Source organism: Rattus norvegicus, chromosome 6 (assembly GCF_036323735.1).
Source record: "Rattus norvegicus strain BN/NHsdMcwi chromosome 6, GRCr8, whole genome shotgun sequence".
Lineage (NCBI taxonomy): Eukaryota > Metazoa > Chordata > Mammalia > Rodentia > Muridae > Rattus > Rattus norvegicus.
In genome coordinates this window covers 100,677,422-100,698,654 of record NC_086024.1, presented here as the reverse complement: position 1 = coordinate 100,698,654, position 21,233 = coordinate 100,677,422, and the positions used below count along the sequence as shown (strand labels likewise).

The 21,233-nt window shown below is 44.2% G+C and overlaps 1 protein-coding gene and 1 pseudogene across 14 annotated transcripts in view; one reads left to right on the top strand and one right to left on the bottom strand.

Annotated features, from left to right (window-relative positions):
• Window positions 1-21,233, top strand: part of Tex21 (testis expressed 21) — a 40,076-nt gene that overhangs the window by 6,403 nt on the left and 12,440 nt on the right. For 4 of the 14 annotated variants that reach the window (XM_063261717.1, XM_063261718.1, XM_006240226.4 and 1 more), the window contains exons 3-6: window positions 952-1,080; window positions 9,925-10,181; window positions 13,592-13,733; window positions 17,870-18,175. In XM_063261717.1, coding sequence (XP_063117787.1) covers window positions 952-1,080; window positions 9,925-10,181; window positions 13,592-13,733; window positions 17,870-18,175 — 834 coding nt within the window. The remainder of the gene's footprint in view (window positions 1-951; window positions 1,081-9,924; window positions 10,182-13,591; window positions 13,734-17,869; window positions 18,176-21,233) is intronic. The other 10 variants (XM_063261719.1, XM_063261720.1, XM_039112011.1 and 7 more) reach the window with 3 other exon arrangements.
• Window positions 18,204-18,700, bottom strand: Rpl11-ps7 (ribosomal protein L11, pseudogene 7; annotated as a pseudogene).

The window sequence follows — 21,233 nt, the reverse complement described above, 5'->3', positions numbered from 1 at the left end:
TTAAGCCATCTCCCCAGCCCCCTGATTTTGCTTTCATGCATGTATCTGCACCACGTGCCTGCCTGCTGCCCTGGGAGGTCAGAAGAGGACCTTTGATCCTCTGGAACTGGAGTGACAGATGGTTGTGAGTCGCTATGTGGGTGCTGGGCATTGAACCCAGTTCTTCTGCAAGAGTACCATGTGCTCTAAACTGTCGAGTCATCCCTCCAGAACCTACTTTTAAAATTCTTACTGTGCATACATTTGGGCATACATGTATGTGTGGTGTATGTACACATATGTGTACATTTGTGTGCATGTGTGAATGTGCTTGTAGGTCAGAAGAGTGTGTCAGGTGTCCTCCACCCTGATCCCCTACTCTATTCCTCTGAGGAAGGATCACTCCTTGAACTTGGAACTTGTGGGGGGTTTTTTTGTTTTGTTTTGTTTTGTTTTTCTGTCTAGACTGGCAGCCATCAAACCTCAGAAATCCTCCTGTCTCCACCCTGGCCTGCCCAGTGCAGTCTACAGGCCTAGTCAAGGCCATGATTTGCTTTTTATAGGGTGCTGGAATCTGAACTCTTGACCTCATGCTTGCATTCTTAGCCATCCCTCCTGCCCACTCTACAGTTATTAGATTCACATGGAAATGTCTCCAGATATTTTATGTACGCTGTCTTGATTCCTATACTCTCAGGGATCACAGTGCACAATTCAGATGGGCTGCATTTGCTTCTCACTAGTGGAAACTGTTGACAGGCGAGCATTGGGTTTAGAAGAAGATAAAGCAGGTCAGCGTGATACTTGCTGTTTTCCTGGAAACAGTTTGGTTTGCTAAGACGGTATCTCAGAATAAATACCTTAAAGCTGAGTCCTGTTGGCAACTCCTTATTGTGAGTGTTTCTGTGGGTTTGTGGCTTTTGATCCACAAGGCATGCATTTAGTTAATTAACTGGCCGTTTCTCTCTATAGGCTTGCTTTGATCCTCCACCTGAAGTGGTTCCGACCAGGAACCCAATCATACACAACAAAAAGGCAGCCGACCCCGTCCATTCCGACCTTGCCAGCTTGTGGGTGAAAAACAAGACTCTCTTAGCTGAGGTAATGAAAATGAAAGGGGGAATTATATCTTCTGAAAAGTTAGGAGAGAGAATTCTGCTCATGGCCCGAGGCGTTACCTTGGTTTTGCCCCGCCTCTCACTGAACTCCCTCCTCACGGTTTAGAGTCACGCCTGCTTTAACACTCCTACTTAGGATGGTGCCTCGTTCAGTGCTTTTGGAAATCAGAATATTGCTTACGGAACATCATGCTCAAAATGTATGACATAGGGGCTAGGGAGATGGCTCAGCAGTGAAGAGCATTGACTGTGCTTCCAGAGGACCCAGGTTCAGTTCCTAACACCCACATGGTAGCTCTCAGCTGTCTGTTACTCCTGTGCAGAGCATCTGACGCCCCGTTCTGGTCTCTGCAGGCATCAGGCACACAGACATAGAAGCAGACAAAACACCCATATACACACAATTTTTAAAAAGTTAAAGTAAATAAAAAATTGTAGCATAATAAATAACTATAAGCATCTCTCTCTTTGTGTGTGTGTGTGATCAGCCTGCCCCTCTGCCTCCCTGTCCTATATACTTTTATGGAAAGGATGAGCTCATATTTCCAATACACCACCAGATAGCAAATATCCACTAATCTTACTTAATACTTGCTAATATCTGAGTGCATCGCACAATCCACATTTGTGGGAAGAGCCTTGACTTTTACTCCCGGTGATGAAGCCTGGGGAGAGCTTGTAGGGATTCTCTAATTGAGCCTAGCTCAAAGCCTCAGGATTTGTTGGCTGTGACAGCCTTCTCAAAAGCATGGCGGGAGGCTCACTGGTCTTTGTTATTGTGAAGGGCGGTACACTGTAGCTGCTCATGTCTGCTCTGCCTCTCTACGGTTACTTTCAAGTAGAATTCTCAAAATGCTTATCAAGGCCACCCCTGGGTAAGCAGCTCTCCCTGTGGCTGCCTAAGGCCACTATAGCAAAGTATTTGACTGGGTGCTTAAACAGCAGTGTTTCTAGAGCAACTAGAAATACATGACAAGGTGTCAGCAGGGGTGGTTCCTCTTGAGATGTTTCTTCTTGGGTTGTAGATGGTGATCTTCTCCTAGAGTCCCCCTGCCCCAGTATCTGTGTTCAAGCTCCCTCACTCCTCCTCCTCTCCCTTCACCTCCTTCCTTTCTGAAGATGCCGAGGCATCTACCTAGCAAGGTAAACTGACAGCTTAAGTTTGATCTCCAGAATCCATGTGAATTAATTTAGTCACGTCTTCGTTGCTGTGATAAAATGCCGTGACCAAACGCTACTTAAGAATTTATTTTGGTTTACAGTTCTAGGGGCCTAAACGTTCATAGTGACAGGGAAGACGTTGTGGCAGGAGCAGGAGGCTGAGATCACACCTCAACAGTATATGGGACTCAGACATCACACTGGAAGTGGGGTAAAGCGGTGAACTCTCAAAGCCTGCCTGCAGCGACACACTTCCTCCAGCAAGGCTCTACCACCTAAAGGTTCCATAACCTCCCCCAAACAACACTGCTAATGGGGCAAGTGTTCCCATACAGGAGCCTTAGGGGACATTTCTCATTCAAACCGCAGTACTGTGTAAAGGTGGAGAGGAAAGACTTCACAGAGTTGCCCTCTGACCTCTACATAAACATATACCATGCATATGTGCACAGGCACACACACATGATAGCAGCAATGACAACAATAATATTTAAAACAAAGTGCAGAGCGTGTGAGGTGAGAAAGGCAGCTAACATTGACCTCTAGCTTCTGCGGTACACACACTTGGGCATATGCCATCACATACACGGGATCATGGAACACATGCACATGTACAATACACACCCACAAACTGAAACAGAGTCGAATATATGTTATCCTAGTTCGCTTTCTATTGCTGTGATAAACGCTATGGCCGAGACCAACTTGGGGAGGAAAGGGTTTGTTTCAGTTTAGAGATCACAAGTATCGAAGGCAAGTATTGAAGGAGAGACCATGGAGGAATGCTGCTTACTGACTTGTTCTCCATGACTTGCTAGGCCTGCTTTCTTATACAGGAGTGGCACTGCCAGCAGTAAGCTGGGCCTTCCCACACCAATTATTCATCAAGAAAACGCTCCTCCCCTACTTGTCTACAGGCAATCGAATGGAGGCGATTTCTCAGTTGAGGTTCCCTCTTTCCAGGTGACCCTAGTTTGTGTTCAGTTGACCAAAAAACTAACCAGCACATCAGGTTCTTATTATAATTAATAACACGGCAAATGGATTTTCAGGACTGAGGTTAATAAAATATAACCCATTTGTCATGTTTGATAAGGAGCCAGGAAGTAGGTTTCCTGTCTGAGAGATCAGATTTCCTATGGTATAGGGACAGAGTCCTCTTTTGTTCTTGATGTGAAGTGACTAAAGCCAACACAGGCTTGGGATGAGGAGAGAAGGAGCAGAGAGACGAGGGGAGGGGGGGGGCAGGGATGCTTGTAGGAAGAAACACTAGTAAATATCACAGTTCTGCCTGCAGGATCCAGGCCTACTCCTCTCCACCCACCAGGCCGTGGCACAGACTGTGGTGACATGGAGACAACGTGTAGTGTCTATCAGTCTTCTTGCCTACAGTATGTCTCAGTGGTCATACTTGAAAAGTCTGTGGTTCTGTTAAGTTGGATGCAATTGGTAGTAGTAGTAGTAGTAATAGGATGTTTGGTGTGTGTATTCACCCACTGGTATATGTAAGACAAACACTCTACCAACCGAACTGTAGTCAGGGTCTGTGCCCTTTTGTTTGTTTAAGGCTCTCAGTATGTAGCTCAAGCTGGCCTTGAACTTGGAATCCTCCTACTTCAGTTCCTGAGTGCTGGAGAGAGTCACTTCATGACGGTGGGTCTTGGAGCTGATGCTTAGGCTGTTGACAGTGCCCTTATCTGCAAAGCCATCTTTCTGACCCTTAAGAAGCTTTTAAGCCATGAGAAAGGTTCCAGGTGCCTTGCCTAATGGAAATATGGAAATTATTTTCAAGAATTTCCAAGATTTTCTTTGATTCCTTGTTTTGAGATGGAGTCTCACTGTGTCACCCTGGCTAGCCTTAAACTCCTGCATTCAATTGAGTCGCCCTCTAGGATCCCGAGTAGCTCAGGCTACAGCCATATACCATAGTGCCCAGATTACTACTCTAGCACACCTGGCCTTCAAAGTAGTTTTTTTTTTTTTTTTTTTTTTTGGTTCTTTTTTTCGGAGCTGGGGACCGAACCCAGGGCCTTGCGCTTCCTAGGCAAGCGCTCTACCACTGAGCTAAATCCCCAACCCCTCAAAGTAGTTTTTAAAGCTACTCTGTGTACGTATAAACATCTAAAAGGTTCTTATCATTTTGACATGGTTTTGAACACTATATACATTTTAAAAACATTCCAACCAGGCAAGCCCAGTGTTCAGGAAGCTCTGGGAGGAGGATTACCTCAGAGGCCAGCCTGGTCTACACAGGACCTAGGGATAACTCAACAGTGAGGTGCATGTTTAGCAATGCACACATCTCTGGGTTTGCCGTCCAATCACACCTCCTCCCCCAAGAAGTATTCCATAGTTCCTACTGTGCATTTTCTAATTTAATAAAAGTTACAAAGTCAAAGTCAGAGAAGTGGTTCAGTGAGTAAAAGTCTGTTGCCAAGACTGACAACCCGAGTTTTGTCTCCAGGACACACATGGTGGAAAGAGAGAACTAATTCCTGCAGGTTGTCCTCTGACCTCTGCATGTGGGCTGTAGCATGTATCTCCCAAACACACATATACACATGCCCGCGAGCGCGTACACATGGTTCTGTTTTCTTCCTTTGCGGGGGACTGCTACACACCAGCACACAGATGGGGAAGGATCAGAACGGGTGTGTTAGCAGGATCCAGTTCTGGCTGTGAGTGCTGGAGGGAGAAGGCCTTCTCAGAGTACTTTAGTGTTCCTGTGTTCTTAGATGCTATTCAATGAAGCAGCTTTTAAAAACAAAGTTCAACAAACAGCTTATGTTCATACACGTTATTTAGGGTGAATCAAGGGATGTACACATACACATACAAATATACACACACATACACACATACATATACATATACACATAGAAAATACATATACACATGGAAAGTGAGAAGGGGGTTCTCCGTAGGGTGAAGTTTCACTGGTTGAGGTTTAAGGTTCTGGGGGCCCCTCATTTGCATGGAGAGGCATTCTAGGAAGTTGAACTTGTAATTTTGCCAAAGATTACATGACACTGCTCAGGTAAAAGGATTGGGCTTCCCAGATCAGGCAGAGAAGAGGAAGCCTCAAAAGAAAGGGAGTCCTCCATTTTGCACCAAGCTAAAAAAGCTGAAAAGCTGTCCTGACATGGTAGATTACAACCTTAGTATCGAGGTACAACACACACACACACACACACACACACACACACACACCACTACCACCACACAAATAAAAATAATTTAAAAAATAAAGAAGTTCAAGCCAGGCATAGTTACACACTCCTAGAGAGCCTAGTACTCAGAAGCCTAAGTAAATAAGATATGAGGTTAAGATCAGCCTGGGTTGCCTAATGCGACCTTGCCTCAAAAAATAAAAATTTAGTGACAGTTATTAATACACAGTATCCTCATGTTCATGTTATAAAAGGAAGTTTAGTGATTGCAGCAAGATACCTGAGCCCCAGCATGAGTCATTTCTTGCTTCCCAGGCAACCTACCATTTAGTCCCACAGGGACACAATTGTCTTGATCAGGTACTTTTCCTCTTCACAGTGTGCGTTTCAATTTTTTTGTTATATTTAAACTTATCTCTTTGTGTAACATACAAAAATAATTGCAATGTGTTTCTGCCCTAAATGGAGGAACAGGTGCACGAGAGCTATATTTGGGTGAGGCAGGATACAGAGAGGATAACTATGAGCCTGTTCAGTTGGTGGTTGTGGACTAGTTTAGGAAATACGGTATTGAGATAAAACTCTTGTATAGGCGGGCTGCAGGAATCATGAGTTAAGAAGTCATGGGTAACATATAAAGTTGAATATTGTAAGTCAAATACAAATTCAGTGTGTTTTAACATTTTTTTCTTTATCTGTATGGGTGTTTGACATGGTTGAAAGAGGATGTCAGCTCCTCTGGAACTGCAGTTACAGAGAGACCACCATGTGGGTGCTGGGTGCTAGAAATAGAACCTGGGTCTTCCAAGATTAGTGGTGCTTTTATTTATTTTTAAGATTTATTTTATATATAATATATATACACATGTATAAAAACCATATATATATATACACATGTATATACATATATATGTATATATACTGTATATTACACACATGTATATACACACATATACAGTATGTATACAGTATACATACATATACATACAGTATACACACACACACTCACACACACAATAGCTGTCTTCAGATGCACTAGAAAAGTGTTGGGGTTCAGCCTTTACACAGGATCAGAGTTCTCAGCTGGAAGCAGGGATATCTGGAAGGCGTTTAATAAATAGACAGAGACAACTTTTTGGGTACAAACTGACAGGCAATTTTTCAAGGTTTAAAGTTCCACATCTCACCCCCACCCCCCACTGGCTCGCAGCTTGAAGTTTCACACACTGTATTCTCCTGTGCACTCTGCTTTTCTCCTGTGTGCTTTTCTTTTCTCAAACTCCCACACTCCTACACACCTCTATTTGTCCCCCTTTCACTCTCACACCCACTCTTCATACACACCTCACACACATCTCTCACACACCACATGTACTCTCCTTTCACTCACACACACTCTCCTCATCATCTCTCACTCCACACCCTTCTCGTGCACACCTCATGTGCACCTCACTCTCTCCCCCACTCGTTCACTTGCTCTCTTGCCCCAGTCTTTTACTGATACTCCAAAAAGCAGGTAGGAAAAAAGAAGACGCTGGGTTGGGGATTAAGGCCCTGGGTTCGGCCCCCAGTTCCGAAAAAAAGAAAAAAAAAAAAAAAAGAAAGAAAGAAAGACTCTGCCAAATCAAATTCAAAAGAATAACCACATCCCAAAAGAATCGAGAATTACAATTGTTCCCCAAAGTTTCAAACTTCCCCTATTCCCAGGCCTGTGACAAAAATAATAATTGCAAACTTATCATTATTTAAACTTTAACTTTTGACATATTATACTTCAGAGCTCAGAGCTCCAAGGTCAGCTACTTGCATTTTCCTGTGAAGCTCTATGATAAATGACATGGGCGAAGCTGCCAGGCAGTGGCCAAAAAGAATAAAGTTAATCAAGCTATCTACTCTGCACATTGCACACAATGACTCTCCTCAGAGTCCTAGTGTTTTGACTTAGTTTTACGAGTATAAGATTTTAGGTATTCTATTCTTGCTTATCCAGGAACCACTCTCAAATGTTGTGCAAAACTTATTTCATAACTTCTATAGCTCTTTTCTTTCTTGGGGTCCCAATGTTTCTGTTTCATTTTCTAATAATTTCTTCAAATTTTCTTTGCAAGTCAAGCATTAATCTGGAACTACCATTGTGCAGTTATTACATTGTTTCCAAGATGAGAACACATAGCATGCACCTGGGCCATTAGAACTGTGCTGTGCTGTGCCCTATGCCTCAATTTTTTATTGTTTAAGAATCATTACATCAGGGTTGGGGATTTAGCTCAGTGGTAGAGCGCTTGCCTAGCAAGCGCAAGGCCCTGGGTTCGGTCCCCAGCTCTGAAAAAAAAAAAAAAAGAAAAAAAAGAAAAAAAAATCTGCAAGAATCATTACATCAAGGAACATCTAGTTTCACAGAATCCACCAGAGCAGGAGGAGAAAGAACTAGGGAAGTCAGATATAAGAGAATCATTATGCATACCAACCAGGCCAACTGAAAAGCAGTCATGCACAAATGAAATGTATACAGCCGTTGTCCAGAGCTAAGGTGAGGAGAAATGGGAACAACTGTTTTTTACAGAGAGCTGCCGTGGGCTACTGAGATGTCTCCATCCCTGCCTGCTGCGGGCAGTCCCTGTCATGGTATGTCCCCAGCAGAAGAGGGCATCAGATCCCATTACAGATGGGTTGCTGGGAATTGAACTCAGGATCTCTGGAAGGGCAGCCAGTGCTCTTAACTGCTGAGTCATCCCTCCAGCCCCTAATGGGTGCTTTTAACCTGTGCAGGAGGACTTCTCAGGTGGCTGTGTGCGCACTATGGAACCATGCTGACTATTCCAACAATCTGAAACCTCAATGTTTATTAGGTACAGCACCGGGGAGTGGGGGGTGGGGGAGGATTAGCAGGTTTCCAAATCAGTACCTGCAGAGGAGCCAGCTCTCAGGTAGTAAACATCCAGAAAGACAAAGCTGCAGTAGCTGCATAAAACATGCTTGCCCAACTCTGACCAGCCAGGACTGGTTATCCAAGGTCACAGGAGTGTAAGCCAGCAGCTATTTACCAGAGCCATGGCCTGACCCTAGGAGAGGGGAGAGATGCCCGTGGAGTCAGCCTGGTGTCTAACGCCACTAAGACTGTGCTGTGACTGTCTTCTGGGTTCTCTGTGATTCTGGGCTCTGGGGGGATGGGGAGTTGGGAGGTGAGGTGAGCTTCTTAGCCCATGGAGGACTAGTGAGCAGCATGTACCATCTCTGTCTGGCTGATGCATCTCAGAGAAAGAGCCCTGAAAACAGGCAGGTAGATTCATCCTAGACGTTTGAACCACTGAAATCAAGCACAGAAATAATGTTTGAAGACAAAGTGCAGTACACCTGGGTTTCAACCCCCGAGAGCTGGAGACTGATGTGTTAAAAGTTGTTCAACAATTTCAGTTCTAAGCACAGGCTTAAAACTGTCACTGTGGCTATATTTATTGTTTATTATTATTAATAATAATATAATTATATAATAACAACTATAATGATAATAACTATTATTATTATTATTATTATTATTATTATTATTATTATTATTATTATTGACAGGCTTTCACTATATGGCCTTAAGCACCCTTAGTTTCCTTCAGGTTCGAACCACCACACCGCACTGGTCTCCTCCTTCACTGCCCTATGCTGTTCTTAGGCTTTCTTTTCTTCCAGGAAGCCATCTTTCTTGCTTCTCTTTATAACTTTATGGTCTTTTCTCCCCTTTATCTGTCTTTTAAAATATCTTTCAGTTTTATTTTATCTGTGTGTGTGTGTGTGTGTGTGTGTGTGTGTGTGTGTGTGTGTGTGTGTGTTCCCCCTGGAAATGGAGTTGGAGATGGTTGTGAGGTACCATGTGGGTGTTTGGAATTGAACCTGGGTTCTCCAGAAGTACAACCAGTTCTTTTAACTGCCAAGCCATCTCTCTCCTTTAGTTCACAGCTAGCCCCCCAACTTTTGTTTGAGATAGTCTCTTTACGTGGCCCTGGTTGTCCTGGAACTTGGTCTGTAGACCAGACTGGCCTATGACTTCACAGAGATCCTCCTGCCTCTGCCTCCCCAGGGCTGGGATTCAAAGCCTGTGCCACGATGCCCAGCCACGGTTAGTCATAAATCTTCCTCTGGGTTCTCCCCCTTTTATTTTTCCCACCAGCACAAATGAGATCAGGAACTGAGACAGACCTGTGAACATTGCCACACACCAGAGAGCAAGACATCTAAGGCTATAGCATCGCTCCTTTTGGGTGGAAATTCCCAAATCCACTATTCCTGTAATTTAGTTTTAATGTTGGTAAACTGTTTATTTCAAACTTACTGTGCCACCATGTTTTATCTTAAATGGCTTTTAAACATTAAGATACACTGTTAAGGAATAGCCTGGAAAGGCTTTGTTTTACTCTCTAGCAAGATGAACTCATATTCGCAGTGACCTAACACCATGACAGTTAAAGCAAGAAGTTAAGTATTATTTTCTTTTCCCTACTCCTTAGCTGAGAAATCTTCAAAACAAGCTCTACATGAAAGAAACGTCTTTGCACGAGATGAAGACAGAGTTAGAGAGTTACAAAGAAACTAATGCCCAGCAGGCGCTACAGATAATGTCCCTGAGAGATGACGTCAAGAACCTTCAAGACCTTATTGACTCTCTAATGAAGGTTAAGATGTTGAAAAACACAGAATCTCAGAGTTTCGGAAGACATAACTGGGATCTAACTGAGCGAGTTATAGACCTAGAGAACTGTCTAAGGTAGGGATATCTATATCTATATCTATATCTATATCTATATCTATATCTATATCTATATCTATATCTATATCTATATCTATATCTATATCTATATCTATATCTATATCTATATCTATATCTATATCTATCTATCTATCTATCTATGTATATGTATATTGTTTGTCATATGTGTTCAAATTGTATATAAAGCTCATGTTCCTGATCAGATAATTTAATAGAATCTCATTACATACCTGATACTTTGGGAGTGAGCTGATTAGTTTTGTTTTTTTAATTTTTGTTTTCTGTCAACTTGATTCAAGCGAGGATAGTCTGGGAAGAGGGACCCTCAATTGAGAAAATCCCTTCTTAAGCCTGTACTGTAAGCACATCTCTCGGGGGATTTTCTTGATTAATGATTGATATGGGAGGGTATAGGGTCTCGAGTTATATAAAAAAGCAGGCTGAGCAAGCCATGGGGAGCAAGCCAGTAAGCAGCATGCTTCCACGGCCTCCGTTTCTGTCTCCAGGTTCCTATCTAGGATTCTTGCCCTGACTCACCTCAGTGAAAAAATGTGACCTATAAGCTCAAGAAACCTTCTCCTCCCCAGGTTAGCTTTCGTCAGGGTCTCATCACAGCAGCAGAAACCAAACTAAGACAGGAGGTGAGGGGTGTCTCTGTTGGTAAAGTGTTTGTCTTGGCAGCATGAGGACCTGAGTTTACTCCCCTGCACCAACTCAAACTATTGAGTGTGGCAGTGTGTGTGTGTAAGTGTCCAGCACAGTGATGCTGAGCCTGATGGATTCCTGAGGGCCTTAATGGCTGGCCCCCAAACCTGACCTTGTTCATGATCCTTGTATCTCAGTGAGAGAGCCTGTCTCAACAAAAAGAGACGGAGGGCTCTTGAAGAATGCTATTGTGGGTTGACCTCTGTGTGTACCTGCACACCCACCCACCCACCCACCCACATGCTTTCCTAAGCAGTATACTAGCCACCTTGAAGCAGATACACGCTAGTGGTTGGCCAACCATCAGCACTGTCTAGTTTTAGAACACCTCCATCACCTCCGATGGAGATTCCACACCCATAGAAGCTATGCTTCTCCACCACTGGCCCTCCATCTCCACAGATGCTCCAATTCCAGACATTCAATGTGAGTATAACCATAAAACAGGTGACCTCTTGATTTTTTTTACTTTCCCTTACCACTGAAAGGACAATATAAACCCCATTTGTCTCCATTTTGAGGACCAGGCCTGATTTCAAAAAAGGCCATAATGTACCAGCTTCAGGAATAGACCATAAGTCTCAGAAACTAGGTTATGCTCCTTGGGATTATGCAGACTATAAAAGCCAGAACCAGGTCATAAAACCCTCTCCCAAAGAACACCCTGGGATAACCACAAAAATGGGGAAATATCTCAGAATGGGCCGTCTGTGCTGGGCAGCCCTATTTCATTCTATGGTTGAACGTTCATGATATAGGAATGGAGCCCACTGATCACCTGTGACCCCCCCCCCAGTACCCACCAATGAAATTGTAGATTACTTAATCCTTCTAGAAAGTTCCTCCAGTTCCCTATTAGAAGACCTTCATACCTTTATCTGGGGTCCCCATTTTAAAGAATGGTTGGCCCCCGCATGCTGGTGGTTTCTGCAGAATAAACACTCTGGTTTTGCATACTATCTGAGTCTGGGGTCTTCCTTCAGCCATTTTTGGACCCCTACACCACAATGTTCTCAGGGTCCCCTGGATTGCAGCATTAATTAGTGCCTTAGCTCCTCTTACATTGAACTTGGGCATCACATGCTGTTTAGCCATTTATTTTTTGAAGGACATGGGTTAGCTCTAGGGGTCTTTCTGCTTTATGACTTATCCTGCTATAAACATCCTTGTACAGACATCGACATCATTCTCCCCTCAGGTATTATGAGGCTATAAAGCAACTGTTTGATATTTTTAATGTTACTTGTTTTGTTTATTTGTGTCAAGATGGAGATCTCATTATAGTTCAGGTTGGCCTCAAATTCTCTGTCTCCTGGAATTTGGATTTGCACTGCAATCCTCCTACCTCCCACACGCTGGGATTACATGTATCCACACCGAGCTTCTTTGAAGTTATTTTTAAGGCATTTCCAGACGGCTTTCCAACAGCAGCAGCTGCACCTTTTACATTAGGGTCACAGTGTACACATATTCTTACTACGATGAGGAAGGTGGGTCCCCTGAAGCCAGAGTTATAGGTGGTTGTGAGCCATCTAATACGGGTGCTGGAAACTGGACCCAGTCCTCTGCAAGAGCATTAAATACAGCCATTGAGCTCCCTCTCAAACTCTCTGGTCTTCTCCCCATTTCACCTAGGGTCTCACTACGTAGCCTTGGAAGTTGCTATGTAGACCAAGCTGGCCTTGAAGTCAACAGAGGTCCATCAGCCCATCTTTCGGCAGTTTAAAATATTGAACTCATTGGTTTTTTTTGTCAACTTGCCATAAACCTACATGTTTCTGGGAACCTTAACTGAGAAAATACCTCCATCAGATGGGCCTCCAGGCAAGTCTGTGAAGCATTTTCTTAATCGATGATTGATGTGGGAGGGCCCAGCTCATTGTGTCACACCCCTAGGCCACTGGTCCTGGGGTATATAAGAGAGCAAACTGAGCCAGCCAGGAGAGCAAGCCAGTAAGCAGCACCCCTCCAGGGCCTCTGCTCCAGGCGCTGCTTCTAGGCTCCTGCCTCGAGCTCCTCCCTACCTTGCCTTGATGACACCTCTGAGCGGAAATGTCAGCCGGAAAAGCCTTTCTCCCCATTCGCTTTGGTTGTAGCCTTTGTCACAGCAATGGAAGGGAAATGAGAGATGCTCTCTTCTGACATTTATTATTTCTGTAGGAAAGGGAGCCAACTGCCTTCCTCTTCCTTGAAGCTAACTTGTGCCTCTCTTGCTGTTTTTTAATTGGCAGTGGCTTAACCGTGATGTGGCTGTATATTTAGGCTGTTTCAGAGTTGCAAACCTTCTTGGATTTACAAATAATGTCTTTGATTTTTATTAGAAATCTAGGGTTATTTTTCTTACTGTTTCTGTTTCATCCTGTCTCTTGACTTACAGTGCTGCTGAACGTATAGATTTGTTAGATTTTTTTTTTTACTTGATTCACTTATTTAATGTATTTTAGATGTGAAATTAAAAAAAAAAAAACAGTAGAGCTGGCGTGGACGGTGCACATCTTTGATCCCAGTACTTGGGAGACAAAGGTAGACAGATCTTTTTGAGTTTGCCCCTCCTACCCCACCCCCCCCCAATCTACAAAATAAGTTTAATGGCAGAAGGGGATGTTACACAGAGAAACTTTGTCTCAAAAAATTATTTTAGTCATATTGAAAATTGTTTGAGCTGGTTTCATTGCTTCGTTGACCACTGCTGTCCTACCCAGGGAGCACCTGACGGGAAGAGAGCCCGCATGGAGAAAGGCGGAGCTTCTGGAGAAAAGGCGGTCCTGCCCCTGCAGATTCTCTCCTCACATGAACCTGAAAGGACTGGAAGATTCCTTGGATATTTTCCCTGTGAAGGTGAGGGTAAGTTTTGACTATTTCCCCGGGAGAAAAGGGTTAGTATTTAGTAGGGTGCCAATCCTCTTGTGAATGGAAGATCCAAAGAAGCATGGTGGACCAGATGCCATTGGGGCTGCCAGGAGAACGGCAAGGTCTCTGATTTTACAGAAGATTTGGAGGTGAGGAATGGGCCATGAGCTACGGGGAGGGATGATGAGGAAGTGAGAGGTTGGAGTTGTCCGTTTCTGGTTCAGATTGGCTGCTGAGTACACCGGGCTCCTTTCTGTCTCTGGATACAGACTGGGTGAGTCATCAACTCTGGTCTTGACATCTAGCTCTATGGATCTTCCAGAAGGAAGTGCTCTGAAAAGAGAAGGGGAGGAGGCAGACCACTGGCAAGGGAGCTATGAAAGTTTATTGTGAGCTCCTCACACCATCACAAGTTATTATGTAAAACAAGGACCTATGTGACTCAGTTAATGTGGGAGATCCCATTGGGGAACAAAACAAAACAAGGGCTGAAGAGATGGTCCAACAGTTAAGAATGCTTGCTATGCAAGCATGGGAACCAGGGTAAGGATCCTAACATCCATGTAACAAGCAAGGCATGGTCAGGCACACACACATACAGCACACCACACACACACACCACACATACACATGCACACCACACCACACACACACACCACACACATACCACACACAGACATACACACCACACCACACACACACACACACACACCACACAGACATACACACCATACCACACACACACACATACATACACACCACACACCACACACACACACTCACACCATACACACACACACACACATCACACATACACATCACACCACACACACACACACATACATACACACCACACAACACACACACACACTCACACCATACACACACACCACACACACACACTCACACCATACACACACACCACACACAGACATACACACCACACCACACACACACACCACACACAGAAACACACCACACACCACACACACCACACACACAAATACACACACCCACCACACACACACCACACACCCACCACACACACACCACACACACACCACACACACATCACACACACACACAAACACACACACCTCACACACACAAACACACACACACATACCACACACACACAGAAACACACACATACCACACACACACACATACATATCACACACACACATCCACCACACACACACACCATACACACACACACCACACATACCATACACACACACCACACACACACACACATACACACACACACACACACCAACTACTTTCAGTGTAATTCCAAGTTTTGTTTGCATCTCGAGATTTTAACACTTTCCCCCACCCTTTGAACTTCTGCTACAAATCTCTCCTTAAAAAAAGAGATTCTCTAAGAGCTGGAATCTAAGCAGGTCTGGCAGTTTGTCCCTGCTCCTTCCCCCTCTAGGTTTTTAGTGATATAAACTCATCATTACCTCCATTATTATTCTTAACTTTTTATAATCTCTCAGCATCACCCAGCAACAGCTACAGCAACAAAATCCACTGAACTTGCTGACTCAGTGAGGTGGACTCCTCCCGTGGGAGGAGCTTAGCAGGGCCAGCTGGGGGTCTCAGCTGGTTGTAAAGTCTGGTCACCATTGTTCAATCCCCAGACCTAATGGTGGAAGGAGAAGATTAACTCCCAAAAGTTGTCCTCTGATCTCAATCCTCACGCCGTGACACATGTGCTGTCTACATCCACCCACACATCAATCATTACATGTGCCACAACAAAAAAATGTTTTAATTAAGAAATATCAGCGTTCTCTTTTACTCTTGTCATCTTTGCAACAGAAATAGGCCGGGAGGAAGAGATGTGACTTCTTTGACTTACATTATCAAGGTTGTTACATTTGTTAAGCATTGATTTTTGTTTTTAAGATTTATTTATTTATCATATATAAGTACACTGTGGCTGTCTTCAGACACACCAGAAGAGGGCATCAGATCTCATTACAGATGGTTGTGAGCCACCATGTGGTTGCTGGGAATTGAACTCAGGACCTCTGGAAGAGCAGTCAGTGCTCTTAACTGCTGAGCCATCTCTCCAGCTCCATTCTTTTTTTTCTTGTTGATGTGTTTATAAAAAGATAAAGAAAGAGGGGATACGTTCTATGAAGGTATGGTGAGGTGTGGGGGAAGGGGGTGCCTCTACAGGGGCCCATGCTGAGGCATCCCTTCTCCCTGAGGGACCAGCCAAGGGGGTATAGTATAGAATAGAGTTTATTCAAGGCATGGGGTGGGGAATTAAGAGGTTAGTAGGGGTAGAGAAAGAGAGAGAGAGAGAGAGAGAGAGAGAGAGAGAGAGAGAGAGAGAGAGAGAGAGAGAGAAGTAGAGCAGGACATGAGCATATGGAGAAAGAGGGGACAGGAAGGGAAGAGCAAGAGAGAGAGGAGCAAGAGAGAGTGAGGAGAAGGAACAAGCAGCCCCTTTTATAACAGCCCGCATACCTGGCTGTTGCCAGGTAACTGTGGGGCGGAGCTTAGACAGAATGCGAACACTTGTAGTATTGGGGATTGAATTTAGGGCCTCCACTGAGCTACAGTTTCAGCCCTACATGAATATAATGTTTCATGAAAACATGTTTCCTTGATAGCTCTTTACCTAATGGCTTCAATTTTCATTGGTGACCCTTGCCCAAATCAGTTATTTCATTATGAATTAAAAAATGCTCATTTCCAGCTGGGCATGGTGGCACACAGCTGCATTCCCAGCGCCAGGGAAGGATCTCTAGCTTGGACTGTACAGCAAGACCTTCTTTTTTTTTTTTTTTTTTGGTTCTTTTTTTCGGAGCTGGGGACCAAACCCAGGGCCTTGCGCTTCCTAGACAAGCGCTCTACCACTGAGCTAAATCCCCAGCCCCACAGCAAGAGCTTCTTGACAGGCTATTTCTCCACCACCCGTGAAACGAGCCAATTCAAGGCCGGTTAGATTACATTAAAGGCAGGTTTAATTGGGAGGCTGATCTCAGGCAGGCAAGTTCACTGACTCCAAGTACTGAGGCCAGGGAAGTCACTGTGGGCTAGGGGAAGGGGTGGGGAGGGAGAGAAAACGAGAGAGAGAGAGAGAGAGAGAGAGAGAGAGAGAGAGAGAGAGAGAGAGAGAGAGAGAGAGAGAGAAGCCTCTGGGGGAACCCCTGGACTGGGAAAGTTCAAAGTTGGAGGTAGGGTATGCCAGGTAGGTTCTGAGGGATGCTGGGAGAACCTGGAGGCCAGATCTGCTTTGATATGTAAAATATGCACCAACCACCTCAAGAAAAACAAAAACAAAAACAAAAACAAACAACAACAAAAACAAAAAACAAAACAAAAAAACACCCCCCAAAAAGAAAGAAAACAAAAAGAGGCAGTGCGCACGCAGGCTCAGCAGGTAAAGAAAGGCACAGTTTGTGCAGTCTGACGACTTGATCTTGATTCCTGGAACCATGTGACAGGAAAGAAGGGATTCCGGCAGGTTGCCCTCTGATCTCCTGATGTATACGCTGGCACATGCCTCCTCCCTCATAACAATAAACAAGATAAACAATAAAATAAAATGATAATTTAAAAAATTCCTTGTACACTGCACTTGAGTGTTCTGGAGTTTGCTCTCACAACAAGGGCTTGTTTCAGTTCCTCCTTTTTGCCATTATCATCTCTTCTTTTAAGCCAGTGCCCTTGTTTCTTTTTTTTTTTTTTTAAGATTTATTTATTTATCACATACAAATACACTGTCGCTGTCTTCAGACACACCATCAGATCCCATTACAGATGGCTGTGAGCCACCATGTGGTTGCTGGGAATTGAACTCAGGACCTCTGGAAGAGCAGTCAGTGCTCTTATCTTTTTTTTTTTTTTTTTTTTTGGTTCTTTTTTTTTCGGAGCTGGGGACCGGAACCCAGGGCCTTGCGCTTCCTAGGTAAGCGCTCTACCACTGAGCTAAATCCCCAGCCCCCAGTGCTCTTATCTTATGTGACTCTTTAATGTTTCAAATTCAGGGTCTTTTCTCTCGAGGTGGTTCTTTAATACTGAAGTCACAGCTCATGAGGAGGGACATAGACCTTTTCATATTGAATTTCACATGGAAAGTTTAATCCTTGTGTTGGTACATTTAGGACAATAATAAAGTCTGCAACTCTGAGAGAGACAACATTGTTTACTCGGAAGGACCAACTGAGGGGCAAACCACGGTCGATAAAGGTCAACAGGATTTGGTCTACAAAGAAAAACTAACGTCTGAATTGGACAGAGCTCCGTATTCCTGTAGCTGGGACCCCACCCATGAGCATTCCCACCACCAGGACTTCCTCGGTCAGTTGGCTACGCTACTGAGTGACAGCATTGGCCCCATAGTAGCCACGGAAGAAGCAGTGAAAGAGAGGATCCAGGAAATGGGTGCAAACGAGCAGCTGTGGAAATTTGTAAGTGTACTCAGAAAAGTTATTCTTTTCAATTGAATGGCCACCTCTTTGCTGATTCTGTTTGACCCCGGTGCAGCCGTACTGCGATGCTGAAACCTGGCCTACCTGGCACCACATAGAAAGTCAAGCCATAGATGCCAATGCTGGGGTCATATTTGATGTCCAGGTCAATGTGTTCCTGAATCCCAAGGCTGAAATTGACAGTATCTGAGAAGTTATTCTTCCATAATTCGTACTCTTGCACCTTCAGGCCTTTCTCCAGAATCTCCTCTGCCTTGGCTCCATGGACTGTGCAGTGAACAGCAATGTTCTCATTTTTTGGATGCCAAAGGACCTGACAGTGTATCTAGCTTTGGAAAACACAGGGGTCTGGCCTGTGAGCTGCTCCAACACCTTGGCTGAGAGGGTCAGCCTGTCTCCACTCTCCCCCACGCAGATATTGAGGCAGAGCTTGCAGATACGAAGTTCCCACATGGGGTTCTCCTTTTCACCCTGATCTTTCGTCATGGTGGAGAACAGGAAGAGAGAGTGAGACTTCCGGCCCCATCTCTTTGTTTCTTTTTCTTTTCTCTCCATCTCTCTCTTTCTCTCTTTCTCTGTCATTTTCTTAAGACAGGGTTTCTCTTGGTAGCCCTGGCTATCCTGGAATTTGCTCTGTAGACCAGGCTGGCCTGGAACTCACAGAGATCCTCTGCTGAGATTAAGGGCATGCACCACTATTGTCTGACTGATTCTTATTTTTTTATGTATGTGTTTGTGGGAGTGCACCTAAATATGTGGACATGCATTCATATGTGTGCCAGTGCATATGGAGGCCAGAGGCTGATCCTGCGTGTGGTATGTTCACTGACTGGTGGGGTCTAGGGAATCTGCCTGCCTCTAGCACTTGATATGCACTAAGCCTTTTATATGAGTGGTGAGAATTCCCACTTGGACCCTTAGGCTTACACAGCAAACATTTTACCATCTGAGCCTCTCTCCAGCGCCCCAATTTTATTAGTTTAATATGTAGATCTTGATATTGGCAGTTAGTAACCTCTTTTGCTTCATTTGTAATTTTTCCTTTTTTTTAAAAGATTTATTTATTATATATAATAAGTACACTGTAGCTGTCTTCAGACACACCAGAAGAGGGCATCAGATCTCATTACAGATGGTTGTGAACCACCATGTGGTTGCTGGGATTTGAACTCAGGACCTCTGGAAGAGCAGTCAGTACTCTTAACCACTGAGCCATTTCTCCAGCCCCTTGTAATTTTTCCAAGACAAGGTTTCTATATGGAGCCCTAGCTGTCCTGAAACTCACTCCGTAGTCCAGGCTGGCCTCGAACTCACAGAGATCTGTGTGCCTCTGCCTCTTGAGTGCTAAGACTAAAGGTGTGCACCACCACTGCCTAGCTTACTTGTAATTTTTCATAAAGATTTGTTTTTATTTTATTTATGTATATGTGCATGTGCCTATGTAAATATAAGCTACTTGTGTGCATGCCTGTAGAGGCCAGAGAATGGCCGCAGATCCCCCAGAGGTTGTGTTACAAATAGTTGCGAGCTGTCTGATGTGAGCATCTCTTTGACCTCCACAGCCAGAAACTGATGATCCAAGGGAAGCAAGAAGGTAGTTCAGTCCAACATAGTTCAGTAGCTGGTGTGGTTCAGAGTCTGATCCCGACTCATTTATAGTAGGCATTAAGCACAGCACAAGTTGGTAAATACTTTCTGGTGATAATTAACCCAGTCCTGTGTGCACAATAAAGCTTCCCGAAAGATAGGATCGATACATTGACAAACTCATGACAATGGTCTAGGGAGGCCATACAGATAGTGCAAAGGTCTTGTGGTTGGAAAACAGGTTATATACCTCTGCCTTTGAAGAGACAACCCAGAGTGCTTAACATCCCTGGCTCCCCTTGTGCTTCTCTTTGAGCACAAGAACCTTCTTCCGTGCCGCCCACACCTGACCTGGGTGTTGGGAACTTAGCCTGGATGGTCAGCGAGTACTTTACATGGCCGATCCATTTCTCCAGCTCCTCACTGTCATTTTGACTGATTGCCTTTTTATTACTAAGGGGAAGAAGAGAACAAGGTGTTCTTAACTGTCCTGGAAACAGTAACTCCGTCAGAGCACAGAGCCCTGCTAGGACCCTGAGCTCCACCATCTGCAGGCTGTGCGTTCTTGGGCAGGTTATTTATGTCCACTGCGTTACTTCCATTTGTAAATTGGAATTAAGAGATGTCATTCCCACTTTTTAGCATGGTTAACACATGATACATGCTTAGTATAGTTCTGTATAAATTCAATAAATGTTAACCTAATTAGTACTATATTAGCTAGGCATGACAGCATATGTCTATAATCCAAAGTGAGGGTAAGATTATGAGCTTTAGGGCAGCCTGGGATACATATGGAGACCTTGTCATAAGGAACAACAATAAAATTATTAACACAACTTTATTTCACACTATGAATATATCTTATCCTAGTGTTTTAAGATTTTTCTACTTATTTCTTTCTTTTTTAAATAAGATTTATTTATTTCATGTATGTGAGTACACTGTCGCTGTCTTCAGACACACCAGAAGAGGGCATCGGATCCCATTGCAGATGGTTGTGAGCCACCATGTGGTTGCTGGGATTTGAACTCTGGACCTCTGGGAGAGCAGTCACTGCTCTTAACTGCTGAGCCATCTCCCCAGCCCTCTACTTATTTCTTAAAATGACAACTATATCCAGATGTATGATCCTTAACTATAATACTAGTATTTGGGAAGCTGAGGCAGGAGAAATGCTGTGAGTTCAAGGATAATCCTGGCTAACAGAGCAAGCTGCTGTCTCAAAACTCCAAACAGCCAATGCAGTGGAGATGGCTCAGTGATTAAGAGCACTTTCTGCTCTTGCAGAGGACCCCGCTTCAACTTCTAGCATCTACATGATAGCTTATAACTATCTGTAACTCCAGTTCCAAGGGATCTCTGGTCTTCTGGTGTCCGTGGACACTGGGCATGAGTGTGATGGAGGCACACAGACACCCATACACACAATAAAAAGGTCCATGTCAAC